The following is an 18,799-nucleotide window of genomic DNA, read 5'->3' as shown; positions in this document are numbered from 1 at the left end:
CAAGAGGTACAGACAAGCACAGCTGTGAGATATCCTTCTCCTTCCTCAGAATATCCCAAAGGCCACAACATAGGTAACCACAACAGTGAAGAAGCCAAAGATTCAGAGATTGGTAGAGGTTGGAAGGGACCTCTGGAGATCATCTAGTCCAACCCCCCTGCTAGAGCAGGATCACCTAGAGCAGGTTGCACAGGATTGCATCCAGGCGGGGTTTGAACATCTCCAGAGAAGGAGACTCCACAACCTCTCCAGGCAGCCTGTTCCAGTGCTTTGTCACCCTCAGAGTAAAGAATTTTTTTCTCACGTTCAGATGGAACGTCCTGTTTTCCAATTTGTGCCCATTGCCTCTTGTCCTGTCACTGGGCACCACTGAGAAGAGTCTGTCCCCTTCCTCTAGACATCTACCCTTTAGATATTTATAAGCATTGATAAGATCCCCTCTCAGTCTTCTCTTCTCCAGGTTAAACAGACTCAGCTCTCAGCCTTTCCTCATGAGAGAGATGCTCCAGTCCCCTTATCATCCTTGTAGCCCTCCACCGGATGCTCTCCAGAAGTTCCCTGTCTTGCTTGAACTGGGGAGCCCAGAACTGGACACAATATTCCAAATGTGGCCTCACCAGGGCAGAGTGGAGGGGGAGGATAACCTCCCTCAACCTGCTGGCCACACTCCTCTTAATGCACCCCAGGATACCATCGGCCTTCTTGGCCACCAGGGCACACTGCTGGCTCATGGAGAGCTGCTTGTCCACCAGGACTCCCAGGTCCTTCTCCACAGTGCTGCTTCCCAGCAGGCCAACCCCTAACCTGTACTGGTGCGTGGGGCTGTTCTTCCCTACATGCAGGGCCCTACATTCGCCCTTATTGAATTTCATATGGTTCCTCTTTGCCCAATTCTCTATTCTGTCAACATCTCGCTGAATTGCAGCACAGCCTTCTGGTGTGTCGGCCACTCCGCCCAGTTTAGTATCATCACCAAATTTGCTGAGGGTACACTCTGTCCCCATATCCAGGTCACTGATGAATAAATATCACTTCTTCCCATGAAATGGCGGTGGAAGCAAGGCAAAGACATACAGTACCCTTCCCAAGCTGCAGATAACCATGAGAGCAGCCAACGTCAAGGACAAAAAAAAACTCAGATGTGTCAGCAGCCGCACGAGTGGGTGCAGACCTTGGAGAACCCCCCCAGATTTATGTACACCCAGCCCGGGCTGTTTTGGCTTAGGGAGGCCTGGGACAGAGAGGTTATGTGGAGATGGTTCCCCCACCTCTCCTCAGTTTGTCAACACACAGGAGGACAGTCTGCACTGCTCCTGAGGAGGCAAGTCAAAACTAGCTTCCAATATGCACATTTTAAAAAGCTGGAAGTAGCTGACCTCAAGAATAAAACACAAGATTTCGATTAGCTGCACTTTGAGCAGTTAGAGGCAGTGTTTCTACAATCAGGAGCAGAAAGCTCACCTTGGTTGTCAATGGTCACAAGCTGCTTTTCAAGCGTTTCATAGTCAAAGTGAAAGGCTTCCAGCACTGTCTCTAACAAGCTGTGGAAAGAAAACATGAAGAGAGATGAGCCCTCTGCACAAAAAGGAGAGGCTGCATAGACCAACACAACAGAAAATCTAAAAAACACATTTTGGAAAACTTCAGACTCAGTGACACTGCAGCATAAGGACATTTATCCTGAAATAACAACCCAGGAAATAAAAACTGGTTGCTTTTCAGTTAGATGCATTTTGTGACCTAGCTCACTGTGAAACCTCACAGACAGCGGTGCTGGAGCAATGGAAGTGTCCCAGGAGCAGGGACAGCCTGACAGAACCAGAAGCTGCTAATGCTGGCATGCACTCAGTGAGACACAGCGACCTGTTAATCCTTCACAGTTGCAGTCTGCAAGGCCGTGCCCACTTTCACTTGCATAAGTCCACCTCAAAGTTAGCAAACTCTCATCCCAGGGAAGAGGCTAAAATCCATGCAATGCTGCTTAAGACACTGAATTTTGCCTTAGCAGTCTTTGGAGAAAACTAGAGCAGCATCGCTCACAGTACCTACCTGACTCCCAGCTTTGGACTGATCTGTCCTGTTTGCAGGACGTGGATGAAATGCTTTAAGTGGTACAAGTACGCTGACCACGAGAGATGTCGGCAGACAGCTCCAACAACTTCAACCGAGGCTGTTACCATATTTTCATGCTGCCCAAAAGACAGAAATTCAGTTGCTGTTAGTATTCATGCTGAATGTGTCTACAGCATACTTTACTCAAAGCAATAACAGCCAGAAGAAATAATGTCTGTCTAGTGGGGATGATGCTTGGTATTCAGTTCTTTTAGATCTCCTCTCGATCACCAGGTAAAAAAATAAAATATAATCACTGGTCATCAAGCAGATCCCCAGACCCCCTTCCTCCAAATATTTCTGCACACATTTAACTTTTCTCACATAACTACATCTATGGGCTTACTTGCGTGAAGAACTAAAATTCAGTCAAGATATCTAAGCACAGACACATGGCACATCGCGGGGCTATGCTGATCAACTAGAAGTACACATCACTAACCCATTTCTGATGCAAAATTGAAATAAAACGTGTTTGTTTCTTCACCAAGGTCTGTCTTTGAAAATACAGGACAGGTTTTAGCAGATACAGGATTGGGGCACACACTGCATCTGCACCTTCCAAATCCTCTTTCTGCCACCAAAAGAAGCACAGTGCTCTTGTCTGAAAGGTGAACGCTCACTCCACAAACTTATCAGTCTTTTAAAGTGGTTAGTCTTTTAAGGAGAATGGTATTCAAGACAGGTGAAAATATTCAATTTAAAAGCTTACCTTAAGCATTTTTTCATTAAAAATGGCAGTAGTAGCATAAGGCATGATGTAGTTCTGCAGGGATTTAGAAGACAGCATAAGCTTTTTTTCAGTGAGCTGCTTAGCCAGTTTCCTCAGAGCTCGTGCCCTCCTGTGGATCTGAGCCAAACATGAGAGACAGCGAATGAGGTGGTGCTTGAGTCACAAGGAAGCTCATACATTCAGCAGTTCTGAAAATGCCTCAATTTTAAGAAATTACATAAACCTATGGTCATTTCCAAGGACAGGTCATGCCCTTTTCATTCAGTCTCTGGGCGTTCACTAGCTTTTTGCCTCAATAAATATTCCAACTCAATGGGATATTTCACTGTGAATTCATAATCATAAGACTGTGACATATTCAGGTATCAGACAAGGGAGGCAACTGATACAAGATGAGAAGGCCTGACAAAATTCTGAGGAAAAAATTTAGACTCTACATATAACTACAGATGTAGCAAAGATGCTCTCTGATTGCATCTCTGAAAGCAGAGGAGAACAGGCTTTGTGTAACATTTATATTACAAAGGTCTGTGAATGAAAAGGGGCTGCACAGCCTCCGGATAGAGAGTAGCAGGGAACAGGCTAGAAAAAAAACCAAAAAGACCTGTTCCCTGTCTCTGTCAGAGGGATCCTCAGGACACTGTTGCTGACTGTTGTCTGGGTCACACAGAGGTTATAATGTCGATTTGCCTGCTCAAGATCATGAACAATCACTTAAAATGAGAGCAATTTTTTAAGCTAAATTAGGAAGAGGTAAAAAACAGTGCTGCTAAATCACAGAGCCAAGAAATTTCCAGATAGAAATAGCCTTTGATTCACAATCGCTCATGTGATGATGCTCACATTTTCCCCCCCCCCCCCTTTTTTTTTTTTTTTTACGGTATCTAATGACACAGGTTCAATTTCTCTGTAAAGACAGCACATTGATGCTTTGGGAAAGATTAAAATCCCACTGTAAAATGGTTTTGCTTTGGCAGGGGGAGAGAGGCACTAGGGAATACCTGTTGCCTTTTACCTGCATGTGTTTCATGTTCTCAAAGAAGTCCATGTCGGGATCATGGCGGTTGGTCAACTGGACCAAATCCCGGAATTCAGGATTTGCTGGGAACGTTTGAATGAGGCAGGAAAGCAACGACGTGTAGTCCTGCTGGATGCTCTGCAAACAGCAAGCAGTGAAGGTTAAGTAGCCCTTGGAGAGGCTGCTGCACACTCCTCAGAACAGCAGTGCTGTCATTAACAGAGTGTTTCAGGCCAAAGTGTATTCTTTGATAACAGCAAATACACCTGTATTTTGGACTGTACATAAATTAAAGCCTCTCCTCCAGAATGAGCTACAACTGAGAAAAGCTGAACAATGGCAAAGAAACACAAGACAGTGGAGTTCTATAACTTGTTCTATTTTTGTAAGATTTCAAATGAAGGCTAAGTTTGATTACAGTGCGTATCTGCATTTCTTATCCCTGCAACAGACTGAAAGAACTCATGTATAAGAAGTCTCATAAGCCCTGGCATCCTGAAGACACCTGGAGATACATAATCAGATAACAGTGCCTTACCTCAGTCTTACTCTTCAGCCCCCTCCTCACAGACTCCAGGAGAGTGTGCTGGATTAGTTCCTTGTACTCATCTTCTGTGTGGTCAATTTCTGCCAGTCGGTGGATAAAACTGGTCAAGCAAAGGCTTGCATTGTCACTAAGAGCCATATCCCCTAGCTGAGTGGATGAAGAAATTGTACCACGTGAGTCTGGATATGACACCTTTCTCTCCCCAAAAGACCGAACAGTACCACTGGACACAACATAACAAGGCCTGTAGAGAGCCAGTAACTCTTGAGACCCCTCCTGTAGAAGTTCTAGCCCTGAATTAATAATGCCCACCCTTCCAATCAGGAAAAATCCTTTTAGATTTACCAACAGGTCCACACAACCAGAACACGCTGCAACAAAAACAAAATCATCCTTTCAAGACTGTAATATGCCTTTTATACAGTACAAATTGAGCAACAGTTCCAGGGCTCACTGATACAAAGCTTCACTACGTTTGGGTGAGCCTTCTTGCTGTACTGTATTTGTCCTTCGACACACAGGTGAAAATGCAAGTGGACAAAACTTAAAACCAGGTGTTTGCAAGAAGACTCAAATACGCTCTCTGAATGTTTTGTAGTGTCAAAAAACAGCCAATGGAAATAAATTGGAAGTTAGATGCATCATGAACACATGGTGCACAAAGCAAAAGAAGGAACATTCAGCCAACCTGGATGGTATAGAAGCAGTTGTGCATAACAGCGATGAGGAAGTCGATATCCACTGCTTGCATTTCCTTGATGTGGGCTGTGATCGACTGGAATGCTGACAGACGTACATCAAAGTCGATATCGTCGAGATGTCGTTGATCAAAGGCATTCAGCTAACACAGAGCAACAAGTCGTTCATGAAAAAAGCCAGAAACATGACAATACAATGTTGGGGAAAAGAGTGAGCAAAGAAACTGTGCTTACCTTAACAACATCGGTAATATACTTCAATTCATTGTCCAAATCAGATAAAGTCTAAAAAGAAACATAAAAGAAAATAGTTTAACTATTTAACAACTTAACAGTTGTTAAAAATTTTGAGAACTCAAGAATTTACCACTTGAGACAAAAAATAAAGCAACAGCATCAATTTTTCTCCTTAGAAGCTTAATAAGAGTCATTCTTCCATAAGTTGGAAGATGTGTGTTTTAATTTCCCAAGTTTCTAAATATCTACAATGAGTGTTTCCTGGGTTTTTCCTGCTGAAAAAAACGAGGTATATAAGTCCACTTAAAAAGAAATGCAAAACAGCGTGACTGCTATAAATCTGTGAGAGAATACAAATAAAATCATCTTCAGGATGCTGAAAGCCATTTTCATTTCATAAAGATAGAGGATTCGTTATGGATGAAGCGTGCTTTATTTGGCTTCTCTTACACAAAAGAACCCTGGTGATGGTTACATCAACCAGGCTGTAAGCCAAAACTTCTACAAATTTTCGTGCAGCTCGTTAATTTCTATCATATACAATTATGATACTTTCACTTAATGGATGATTAAAAAGGTTTTTAAGCTCATGTACCACAAAGACGAAGTACTGCTATTTATTTTGTTCTTCATATCTTAGAACAAGTAAAAAAAAGCAGAGAAAGACACATAGAAAATACAATACCTGAAATACCAAGCACAACTTATGTCGAGACAGCTTGTTCTGGATGACAGAAAAAAGCTTTGCCAGTGGTTTGAGAAAGCTTGTAGGGTTTGCGCAATGCCTCAGCAAGTTCTGCACTGTCTCCAGAATGTCAATCTCTGTACCCTGAAAGAGGCAGATAACTGTCAATAAATACTGAAACCTCACAAGATTATTTCATTTCCTTGGGAAATATTTCAAGACACAGAGAGAACTTAACCACTTTGCTGTATTTTACTGAGATCACAGATACTGAAGGAGAACAAAGAATTAGGAGGACACACTCAATGCAATCATCAAATCTCTCAGAAGCACTTGCAACCTTTCAATTAGACACAAGCACAGTGTTAGAGAAGAGTGCCACCATGAGGAAGAATTTTTTTGTGTGTCTTTCCTCAAATGACTCAAAGGTCAGGAGAACCAATAGAGCTTTAAGAAGTAGTCTTTCTTTAACCTGTAAAACAAACATTAACAGCACCATATACTTGTATGATCTCCTTGAATGAAATCATATATGGTCCCCTAACGATTCACAGATTTAAAAACCAAAAATCCTCTGTGAACAATTAAGTGACCACTTGCAAAGCAGAAGCTACAGGTTGCTGCCCAGCAGTTCTTTCTGCAAACCTACGATCTCTCATTGAGGAACTGTGTGTCTTTTAAGAAAAACAAGACCCAAGCCTTTTTCCAACGAGTCATCGATAATAATCTGAATAATCAATAGATTCATTCATTGTAGATGGGACTATATTTCTGAAGACAAGGTTAGGCAGTGATGGAAACCCAGACAAAATGGTCTACCAATATCCTCAGCACCTGATTTATTTAACAGTTTACAAAAGCCTAAGCCATGGAGAGTTCTGCTTCCTTCCACTGCAGCCTATATGCTTTTCATGCCTGAGGAATTTAGGATTTTAGGGAAGTTTCAGTTCTGAGATACACTTCTGTACCCATGGATGGAATCCTTAAGAGTGGAAGGAGAACAGAATGGAAGCAGGAGATATGGGAGCATGTTAATAGCACTATGTAATGTTTGCCTTCCATCCTGCAACAGGCCAACATAACACTGCCCATTACACAGCAGGTACTACATAATCAACTGTATGTATTCGTATTGCTGTCCAGATGCTGCGGCTTTGGATTTGGGGTGCATAAAATCCATAATGAAGAAAAGCATTTATTTCAAATACTGGAATTTGGTGGATTGACTACAGTGGCAAAGGAGGTAAAAACTGCATAAAAACTTCTGCAGACCTTCCCCAAGAAAAGCGGGGACAGAGTCAGCCTGGGGACTAACATCCCAGCAAAGTATCCAGTGACTTGTACACATCAACATGCAATGGCACAGCACGCTGAGCAGACTACAAAGACATGAAGACTCAATTTCAGGCTAATCATGAGAAATGGCATGTAATCAATAAGACTTTTAACTGCATCTCAAACAAGTATACTTTGTTAAAAGAAAAACAAACAATTATTAGAGGACGAACGTAATTTCTACCTACCTGCTCCATGTTACTCTGATAAAGGAAAGGGAGGAGAAGGCTCACAAGGACTGAATTCTGACTCTTTTCTTGTATAAATTTGCTGATCCTGTGCAATGAGATAAGGTGATTTACTATTTTATATCAATCCAATCACCAGGATAGAGCAAATAAGAACTCAGTCAGCACCAGTGCCATATCACAGGGCTTTGTCAGCCCATCCATCTGTACCCACCACAGCTAATAGACCGTACCAAAACCATGGTATCAGCCCAAGTATTCTGTTTCACATGGCTGCAGGCATTTCTGTACCTTTTGCTACCCCCAAGAGGCATTTCTGAATACCAGCAACAGAAACAGCTAGAATCAATTTCTGAAAACCTCTTGCCTCAGCCACCAGCAACTTGCAAGGTCAATGACAGATCCAGTTATTTTCAAATGTTCTAAATTTAAATAGTTTGAGACATAATTTTTTTTTAATTTGGAACCTGTTACAAAAAGCCTTTCTTCCTCCCTCCTTCCAACTTTTTAACTGTTTTGAGCTCTAAAGAAGCACTTACTTTGAAAGTATACTCAGCTCTTTGCTGACTTGAGCTCTATACTTCTTCTTTTTCACCTTCTCCACATTTAACATTGTTTTGCTGAAGTACTGAAGTATGGCAGGAACATGAGGCAGAACCAAGCGGCAACCTAGGCTAAGGGTCTCTGTAAAGGAATCAACAGTTAGCAACGCCCAACTCTGTGCTGGAAGCAACAGAAGGGAAATCCAACAAACAAAGGGGAAAACGCAGACAAAGGAGGTTTCACCAGTGGAAGAGAAAAATCAATGGGAGCCAGTAACGTGCAGGGCAGTTGGCTGCTGGGAACATGCACCAGCACTTGCTGGGACCAAATCTAACATGTCTGAGCTAGGACCAAAGAAAGCACCCACAGAGAATAAAAGCTCTCCTCACACATTTCAGTAACAGCCCCATTAAGCGTGGGCTTATCAAAAGGTGCCAAGGACTTTCCTCAAAGGTAGTAACCATCTCCTAAAATGGATGGAGCATTTATAGATGTAGTTTTCTTTATTCTACCACTAACCTCTTGTGCAAATCAAAGCTGCCATAACAAGGGCACAGTGATAAGTGCTCTGCTTTCCACTGTGTTGGAGTGTTACAGGGTAAAGATGGCTCCAGAGTGCCAAACAACACACCATCCTTCCTGTCTACTACCACTCAAAGATAAAAGGAATCAATGGCAGGTCTTTCTTGTCAAGGAGCACAGACTAAACATCAAAGCGACGCATGACCACATGCATATGGGGAGTGGGCAACTTGATGTTAGGCCCAGAGGTGAGTCAGCAACGCAGTTCCTGAAGTTATCATATCAGTCAAAGCTTTGAAGGCAAAACAGGTCAACAACACAAAAATTTTCCTTCTGTCATAAGGAATTTCTCCATGCTCAGGACCCTGACACTGAAATGTGGATCTCGCCAGTCATCAGACAAGCAGGACTTCACAGTTCCTGAGCATGCCAAGACAAATTTGTACATTGACATTTCAATCTCCACTGGGAGGTCTCCTTCCCCAGTATTCTCAGCCAGTGCAAAAACCACCTCATCGTAATCTAACACCTCCATCCAAAGCACCCAACAGGCCCCTCACGACTCTTACGCAAGCATACCTTCTGTCACATCCCCAGTGGCCATGACAACACAGTCAGTCACGCTCAAACTGGAAACCTGCTCCGTGGGTTCAAAATCTGGGCTGTTGAGAAGGCTATCAGCTATGTCCATCACAACATTGGACGTGGCCTCAGACAGATTCTTGGCTGACAGCACAGCAAACACATTTGACAGTATATCACACTCTGGGTGATCTGGTTGCTGCTTGGCCAGCAAGGGGAAATACCTGAGAGAAAAATTACAAAAAAGGTTGGCTGAAAATTTAAGTTCAAAACTTTATAATTCTTTTGTGCAAAGAGTCACACAAAAAGATAATGACTGTCTTCTACTTCAAACAAGGAAAGAGTGAAAAAAAATATCACAGAACAACAGGGCCATGAAAAATAGAATGACTGGAGGTTGAGACGTCATCAAGTCCCTTTTCTTGCTTCAAGATAGCATCATCTAAAGCTAATCCTTTCTCCACAGATGTCTATCCAAGTCTCCTGTTAGTCTGCTCCTAACCTAATGATCCAATACCATTTTTTACAGAAGTTTGTATACAAGTTCTTCATGCCTACAAATGACATGTCTTAAAACAAATTCACTGCTTTTCCTTTGATAAAGTAGCCAGTGTCCATGGAAGAAGCAAAAAAAATAAATCACTAAAGACAGCCGAATTGCAATTTCGCACAGCATCTGCATAAACAAAAAAGCTCTCTCACAACTTTCAGTATCAAAATCTTAGTCACAGATTCTCTGTTGAACCTGCCCACATTCTTTCATAAAAGAGAAAGAAACAGGGAATCAAAAAACATGAATGAAATTATATACTGTAAACTGACTTCCCACCTCCCAAGACTAAGAAGTCATTGGTCAAGATACAGAAGCCAGCCCTCCTCATCCATCAGCTGAGTTTGGGCTATGTATGTGCTTAGCTGTTAATGTATGAGAAAAGCAGCTCACTAAAAAGTGAGTAACAGCATAAACTGGAAAGCTTCCCAACTGCATCTGGACTGCTATCAAAAGAGTAACAGTCTAATGGAAAAGGAAAATATGGGGTTTGACACCATTATTCATAATCTGTTAGTGTGCTCTTTTTTCCTTGGATTTTGCATATTCAGAAGTACTTATGCTACTTTGTGAGGAGAACACTTACCTGGGATTCTTACTCCAGGTGTGAATGAGTTTGAGGAGAAAAGTTGGAGAATACTGACTCTCTGAAGCCAATCTGCAGACCTAAAGGAGAGGAAAAAAAAAAATCAGATACCAATGCAACATGAGTATGTAAAGCCACTTAAAAACCTCATCTCTAACAAAGACCTCACTACAATCTATAATTTACCTTTTTTAAAAAAGTAATTTCATCATCATTTTTCCAGCTTCCTATTTGTGGAATCGCTTTTAGATGATCTTACTGCTATTTATACACTATTCCAGCTACCATTTTTGCCCTCCCTTTGAAACTGGCTCCTCACGGAGCCTCATGCTTGCCACAGAGACCTAGTAACCTCTCCTGGACATACCCATTGAGATCTCAAGCATGACATCCAAGATTCACTCCTCCCACGCTTCCTATGCCCTTGTCACAGCACCTGCCGTTCCAGCATCTGCTCTATGTCTCCATGGCCTTGCTGCTATAAAAAGCACCTTCTTTGCTCAGGGAGAGGCTCAAGCACTGCACTGCATCCCAGGAACGGGATCTCCTAACAAGGTTCTTTGTCCAAACCAAGCCCACCTAAGAGTTGCCCAGCCTAAGCCCCACACAGCAGCTGCTGCTCCTGTATGTGACTGGACACAGGCAAGAGACCCAGTGTACAGGTCTGGCTCCCTCCTCTGCAACACACCAGGCTGCATGCAAGTCACACAGTTGGGTTTCTACCTTGACACAACTGGACTGTCAGCAGGGCACCGATAGTGAACACACAGGCAGGGGAGGCTCCAGTGCATTCAGGGGCAATAGACAGGATGGTGCATGTGGGGTTTGGACTAGCTCAGTCTGGACTCAAGACCTGAGCATAATAGAAAAGAAAGCAGGTCTGACCGTCATAGCCAGAGTCTTAGAAAGCTGCTTCTCCTCCCCCTAAAGGTTGGTAATGTTTTTGCTCGGCATAAAACAGAGCTTTTCTGAATGACGTACAAACGAAGAGTAAACCGTTCATCCAATCATGCAGGAATGCTGCTGTGCAGTCTAACGACAGCCTTTGCAGTAAAATCCTGGGGTATGCAGAGCAGCAAACTCCAGCTCCAAGTACAACAGGTTTAAAACAATTTGCCCTCTCCATGAGTTTTTATACACCTCAGTTCCATAGCCTTAAAAAAGAACAGCACACAAGTTGAATGATTCCTTCCTCTAGAGGGAGCTTCTGGATTGTACTACTATTCAAGCTCCAAAACCAGGTCTGTCTTCCCGATATCTGTAAGAACAACAGGAATTCTAACTATTTAACAACAATTTTACATCTTATTCAGATATACTCAGCATTTCCAAACACAATGCTCCCCGAAAACATTAAGTACTTTGCTGACTTAAAGCCCAAACCACGTGCTTGAACTGCTCTGGGACTGCAGTAAATGTTCACTGCTTTGTAGCACCCTGGCCTTGAAAAGACTCCATGGACAAACCAGGAACATACAGCTCCCTGTTGCTCACTCCAGTGAAATACAGAGCTATATGCACTGCCTGAAAGTATTCTATCTACTCTCTGTCCACATACACATACTACACATCACCTACTGTTATGAGTAGAAGAGCGAAACAGGGTAGGAGTGAGCAAACACAGTGTCTAAAGAAGCAGATTTGAGGTTTCATAGACCACAACAGTTACTCCTGGTGCTCTTTGACAGGCTTTTCTGCCGCAAACAAGTTGGACATTTGGATACCTCAAAAGCCTCGGTGGAAGAGCTCTGTGGGAGTCAGCCCATCTTGCTCACTTACCCTTTGGGTGGAAGCGACTGCCTTTAGAACAGAGACAACCCAGCAGCTGGTACAGGCATTCCCAGATAACCTCAGAGCCCAGTACACTGACACAGCCAGCATAATTTCATTTCAAATACTCTGTGTTCTCTCTTCCCCTCACAACAGCGCATCTTCCCAACTCAGAGGTGATCTGAATTTCTCTGATGAAGGCCACAACCCCATGCTTTGTCACTGTGCTCACACAGGAGTCCCAGCAGGTGGGCACAAGAGCACACAGCCTGCTGTCAGACCCCCGCTGGGTCCTTCCTTTCCTGCAGTACCATTTGTTTCTGCAGTCCCCTACCACAGGCCTGATAACTGTCACACAGAAAAGTAGCAAAGTGCACCTAGAAGTGACTAGTATTATTTTGCTTCCCTGAAGCATCCAGGGAAGAAGTCTACTTCTGTGGTTAAAGAACAAAGAAATAGCATCTGTTTTATTCAGATGACTTAATTTGTACATTAGCCTGTGACTTGATTATTCCAGGACTAAGCAGATGTAAGCCAAGAAACTGGCCCTGCACACACAGATCAGAATGCCAGAATCTGAGTCCACATCCCAACTTGTGATGGATATAGCTGACGCGATGGACTCCAGTGCAGCTGGAGTTCTCTGCATGGTACATGTTACACACAAGCTATTTAAGAACAAGAAATACTGACCTGAGGCCATACCACTGCATGGAAAACTGCATCAATCTCTTCCACACTAAAGCTGTAGGTCTCATAATCAGAAAAAAACTCTGCCACAAGCTTGAGTCCAAGACGTCTCAAATTCTTCAGTGGATTAATCAACCGAGGTTGGATCTGTAAAAAGAAAACAAAACAAAAAAGTAAGACCTTTGCAGAACTACTGACTACTACTTCTGAAATTAAATACAGCAACTCATTGACCACAGATACAACCTTTGCTGGAACTATCACAATGTTCTTCTGTTTTCTCCTGTAACTTGTTCACGGTAGCAATCTACCTCTCATAGCTGACCTAATTTTTTCTAAGGGGTGTCTGTCCCTGCACTTAGTTACACAGGACTCCTTCAGCTCATGAAAACCCATGCTGACAGGTTTGAAGTAGTATCTGCCCTTTGTGGACAAAACGCAGAAAGCTACAACACAGTTAGAGTTACAGCCCTGGCACTTAAATAATTGTGTTTTACACAGCAAGGGACCCAGATCATCTCTTGAAAGTGAAGTTGTACTTTGCACATTGAGATCTACTGGGAAGAAAAGAAATCAACAGACAGGGAGAAGCGGGAGGAATAGAGAAGGCAAGAATGTGAATCACCCCCTCCAACAGCATAGGGCAGGGGGAGCATAGCATTTGGTTGCAAGGAGATGCTTCGTGTACCCATTTAGCACTTGCATTCCATAGTCTTTCTTGGGGAAAATATTTCAAGTAAGAAAATTAGCCACACAGCTAATCTAGAAGTTATTCACACACTGCTGCATTCTGATTCTTCTCCCAGAGAAGAGTCGTGACTTGAGTAACCTAAATTATTTCCATACTGTGCAATGCAGCTCACAGCACAAACACGAGACAGCTTCATAGTGCAGAGGTACTGAACTCCAGTCTCAGAAACAACAGAGCCATGTCAGAGCAAATAAAGGCCGCTGTCCAAGACTGGAGCTATGTCTTGGGTTCCTCAGGGCCTCCAGTACATATCATGATCCACCACACAGAATAAACACTTGTATCTCTTATTTTGCAAAGCAGCTTTGGTGTCAAAGGCTCACTAAAAGACATCACAACTTTTTTTATTTGAGGTAGCTATGGACTTCTGAAGACGCTACCCTCTACCATGCAACACACTGGTATGCTCCTTTTGCACTCAAAATCACAGGTAAAAAGACAAAAAGGAGACGGTGGAAAAGGAACCAAACATGCTGTTGCCCAAGACCTCCCAAGCTGTGCTGAATGCGTACTAATGGTGTGCAATCAGCTTCCAGGCAGCAAATGAGCTGCTCAAAGGGCCAAAGAAAGCACAGCCAGGCTGCTATTGCTAATGGTGACCTCCAGCAAAATAATTTTGGGTCTGCCACTGTTAAGTTGCCATAGGAGCAATCCTCTGAGATCAAGTCTTTGAGAGGACAAAGAAACTCAATACTGAACACAAACAGTAGGAAACGGTAAATGAGTAACTTGACTTAAAACGGTCAAAGTTGACGTTCAACTCTCCAGGCAATATCAGCCCGCAATAAATTACTCTCAAAGAATATCTTCTAATCATTAGCCAAGATAAAAGCTCAAGAAAGAGTGTGAGAAATCTGTTTAACATCTCACGGGCTAACAAAGTCGCAAATCAAGTTCAGACAAATGACAGACTCGCTCCACATGTTACACAACGATGACAGGACTACTATAGTAACCCTGGCAAAATCTGACTATCCCAGCAATGAATGAAGCAGCTTTTAAAACTCCTTTCCCAGTTTAAAACATGTAGGCACATGCAACCCATTGCTTAAGTCAGACTGTGGGATGCTGTCCTAAAATTTGGTCATCCTCTTCGTAAATGAAGACAGTCACAGGGTTCTGTGCAGCTTGCAGGCAACTACGGGAGCTTGGATGCTGCCTATGCAAGGGCTTGCTTTGTTTGATGGATTGTTTTCAAGACAACTTCTAACCTCGAATGCCCACAGATGGGTCTTGGCAATAACACACACACACAGTGACAAAACATTCGTTACCTAACACCACTTGCTCGGTCCATCATCATGTGATTCCTTTCAACACACCACTTGCTCAGCCTATCATCTCATAACTCCTTTCAACACAGCAGTGACGATGATGACTATGCAGTTTGCTTGTTTCTCACCTAATATATAATCATGCTCTGTGCTGGACGAGACTCAAGCTTTCCTTTTCCTATTTGGATTGAAGCCCGGCAAAGGCACCAGTTTCAAAAAGACAGAGAAGCCTGGCTCAATGTCATAGCTTCCAAACAGCTGGCAACAGACCCCCTGAGCTATCTGGTCTAGAGCTTAGGGATCTCTGCACTGCTCTCCTGGGCACAGGCAAGCAGTAAGCCAAACGCCCCAGTTCAGGAGAGGCCAATCTTTAACAGAATGTTTTCCTCACCTGACCCTTTCTGCATGTACAGCCATTGCACAGCAAAGAAAAAAAACACACTTGCAGTGCTCTGCAGATACCTGGCTGAGACCCAGCTGTGACACTGGATTAGCACAACTACTCCTGATACAGAGCTGAACGCGCTTCTAATGTGCTAAAAGCATGGCTGGTAGCTATGCTTGTCAAAGACAAGTTTTGCTCTCAAGTCCTCAAGCAAGGAACTTTAAATCCCCTCCTTTCCCTGCTCAAATGTTCTATCCTTGCAGCCAAGAAGCTACACCTGTAAGGCCAATTTCAACTTCCAGCTATAAGATCTCACTATGTCCTTAAAATAAATCATTTACCTTTTCCTCCTTCCCATCTGTCCACAGAGTAGGCAAGCAGCAATGCACAGAGATCGCCTCCAACTCTCTCTTCAGTAACTCAAGCAAAAATGTAGTCCTAAGCAGCTTTCTAAATATATTAACTCTGCCTGCACTGCCTGAGCCCTGTAGCACTTTCAGAAAAGTATCACTGGCCTTTATTTTGACAGACATCTAATTGTTATGTTTCACTTCATGCTGGCATTACACTTATCTTTATCTGAACTGCTGAAGGCGTGTGTACATGTGCAAGCTAAGGGGAAGAGGAAAGAAAGAAATTCAATTTACTTTTTTTTTTTTAATATATATATATTGTACCTTCTCTCTTTGCTGGAGGATACAGGATACCACAGCCGTCATGCAAAGCAGAATCTGTAGAATTTCAGGCAGGTACTGATGGATCAAATGTCCCATGTTTTTCAACACAACTTCAAGACCGTTGAAGAGGCTATGCTGACGCCCAAGAGGCAGGACTTTAGCTAAGTCCAGCTCTGACATACTTCGAAGTACTGCAGTCTGACAAGGCCCTGCAATAGGCAAAGGTACAGAAAATCTAGAGAAGCACAATGAAGATACCCAGTACAGAAAATAATTTGAAATGAAAAATAGTATAATCTGGCCCTAAATTACAGTTCCTCACATTCAGCTTTTTAAATAAGGACAGTGTCCTGGTTTTGGCAGGGATAGAGTTAATTTTATTCCTAGCAGCTGGTATAGTGCTGTGGTTTGGATCTACAATGAGAACAATGTTGATAACATGGTTTTAGTTGTTGCCAAGCAGTCAAGGACTTTTCAGCTTCTCATACTGACCTGCCAACAAGAAGGCAAGGGGCACCCAAGAAGCTGGGAGGGGGCACAGTCAGGACAGCTGACCCACACTGGCCAAAGGGATATTCCATACCATATGACATCATGCTCCATATCTAGCTGGGGAGTTGGCCGAGAGGCAGGCAGCTCAGGAACTAGCTGAGCATCAGCTTTGGGTAGTGAGGAATGGTGCCATTCATCACTTGTTTTGTATATTCTATTATATTTATTATTATTAATAATCATCTTCCTTTTCTGTCCTATTAAACTATCCATACCTCAACCCATGAGTCTTACTTTTTTTCTCTTTCCTTTTCTATTCTCTCCCCCATCCTGCTGGAGGGGAAGAGTGAGCAACTGGCTGCGTGGTTGTTTTAGCTGCCTGACAGGTTAAACCATGACAGACAGTTCTATGTCTCCATCTCTCTGGGACACTCAAGACATCTCCCACTGCTACAGTATTGGAGCACTTTACAAACTCTGCTTATTGCCATCATACGCAAGGCTAGCCTACAATGCAGTGATTGCTCATTCCTGGCTTGCTACAGCTTACTTGCACAGCTGTGGCAAGTCATTCAGTTTTTCTGACCTTGGACCTGTAAAACAAAGCAATTGTGCTTTGTAAGGAAAAGCTCAGGGGAAGGCCAGTCCTTATCAAAAGCTTACTTTCATCCTTTCATCCTTCCAAGGCACTGTTAGAGACAAACCAAAGCACATAACAGTACTAAGTGTATTTATCCTCCCACATCTCTACAGGTCAGGAAGTACCATACCCCCAGGTTCTACTGCCTGTACCTACCATCACTGAATTGCTTCACAGCTTCAAAGAGCAGATCCAAGAACATCCGTATCTCTTCTGGCAGTGAGCCAGCAAGAAATCGCAGAACGATCGACATGCGAGTGCCTGCTGAAGACTTGCCCTGTGTTTTGCTCCCCGTTTTGTTCTCATTCTGCCATAGAGAATTCTTCAAGAGCCAAAAAAGAGGTTGCATTAGCTTTCAGCAAGCCCTCTGTTTCCCAGTCACTTATTTTGCAGGAGAAACTCCATTTCATTTAAAAACATTCCTTAGTGAGAGCAAACTGAGTGGAAGTTCCCCCTTCACAATCTCCACTGAATTACTACATAGTGCCCAAAAACATCCCAGTGAAGGATCAGCTTCTGCTACTACAATAGAAGCTTAGCTGGAGACTTCAGGTATAAAACCAGAATATCTCCAGGCTAGCTTGAGGGCAGCTACTCCTGAAGAAGCAACATGCATAATAACTTGCATCACTGTATCTTAATAAAAATACATGGTAATACTTGTAAATTGAAATGATCTCACAGTTCTCTGTAAGCCTTAGAAGAAAAAGTATTTACCAAAATCCCACTCTTAAAGAAAATGCTATTTGCATAACGCATTATATAACTGTGTTAATAAGGAAACCATACAGAATATCACAAACTAAATCATCAAAACTATACATTACCACAGGTTTATCTCAACTGTTCAAAATGAGAAGCAGCAGCACTGACATCTCTGCTCATGGTACTTTGACATGAAACCCTTTAAACTGACACTTCATGACACCACCTCATAAGAACAGGGATGAGATCTGGTCGATGCTCCATTTTTACTACTGCAGTCTCACTCAGAAAATACTGAAATGGACTATTTCTTCTTTAAAGCTCTTGTCCTCTAGTAGCCTTTGCAAGTTCTCCCTGAGAGTAATAAACATTATTTGAGAGCAGGGAGGGGTTGTAAAAATAAACACACACACACGCGCGCACACATCTCTATCTACTTACCTACCTATCTAATCTATGCTGCATATAAAATACTAAAGTATTATGTTCCCACCCTTTTATCAGAAAATATTTTAAAAGCCAGCAAGTTCAACCTAATTACATAGGAAGGTGCTTCCTGGACACATTCTGAAGAGATTATTCAACCACAAATTACAGTTTTATGCTGTCACCTTCTCTGAGTAGTTATAAAGCAGCAGTACAAAAGACCTCTTTTTCAAAAGATGCAACTACTAAGCACACACTCTTCGGGAGTGTTGAATGGAAGTGTTACCATTTTCCTGTAAACAAAAAAGAGACACTGACCAACCTCAAGACCTTATTTCCTGTTTTAGATAGGAAATATACAGCTGACTAAAATTCAAATTTATACACGTCTTCAAACAACTCAGGCAAGGCTCTCTCTTTGAGGCAAGTGACCCAAGCAGGTTTCTGATAAGACAGTAGGCTCATTCACCAACACTAAAATAATATAAAAGCTTTTACCTGTATGGCAGTAGATGAGGATGCTTGTATGTCATTATACAGTCAAGAGCTATTCTCTGTACATTCTGGTCTTGATGACATAGTAACTGCAAATGACAAAAGAAAGAAAAATGAGTCCCTATCTAGAAGGACAGAAGTGCTTACTCAAAATAGTG

The 18,799-nt window shown here is 42.7% G+C and overlaps 1 protein-coding gene across 1 annotated transcript in view; it reads right to left on the bottom strand.

Annotated features, from left to right (window-relative positions):
- The window catches only part of UTP20 (UTP20 small subunit processome component), a 65,582-nt gene that overhangs the window by 20,829 nt on the left and 25,954 nt on the right, over positions 1–18,799 (bottom strand). The window contains 19 exon segments of the mRNA XM_075749673.1: positions 1,462–1,541; positions 2,050–2,189; positions 2,825–2,962; positions 3,861–4,001; positions 4,402–4,557; positions 5,099–5,251; positions 5,343–5,393; positions 6,031–6,174; positions 7,554–7,641; positions 8,093–8,237; positions 9,198–9,424; positions 10,337–10,416; positions 12,800–12,943; positions 15,884–16,092; positions 17,172–17,318; positions 17,321–17,337; positions 17,947–18,008; positions 18,011–18,074; positions 18,645–18,730. Of these exon segments, the coding sequence (XP_075605788.1) occupies positions 1,462–1,541; positions 2,050–2,189; positions 2,825–2,962; positions 3,861–4,001; positions 4,402–4,557; positions 5,099–5,251; positions 5,343–5,393; positions 6,031–6,174; positions 7,554–7,641; positions 8,093–8,237; positions 9,198–9,424; positions 10,337–10,416; positions 12,800–12,943; positions 15,884–16,092; positions 17,172–17,318; positions 17,321–17,337; positions 17,947–18,008; positions 18,011–18,074; positions 18,645–18,730 (2,272 nt within the window).

Source organism: Balearica regulorum, chromosome 1, assembly GCF_011004875.1.
Source record: "Balearica regulorum gibbericeps isolate bBalReg1 chromosome 1, bBalReg1.pri, whole genome shotgun sequence".
Classification (NCBI taxonomy): Eukaryota; Metazoa; Chordata; class Aves; order Gruiformes; family Gruidae; genus Balearica; species Balearica regulorum.
The sequence above is the reverse complement of the archived record's forward strand: the minus strand, read 5'-3'. Positions and strand labels throughout refer to the sequence as shown.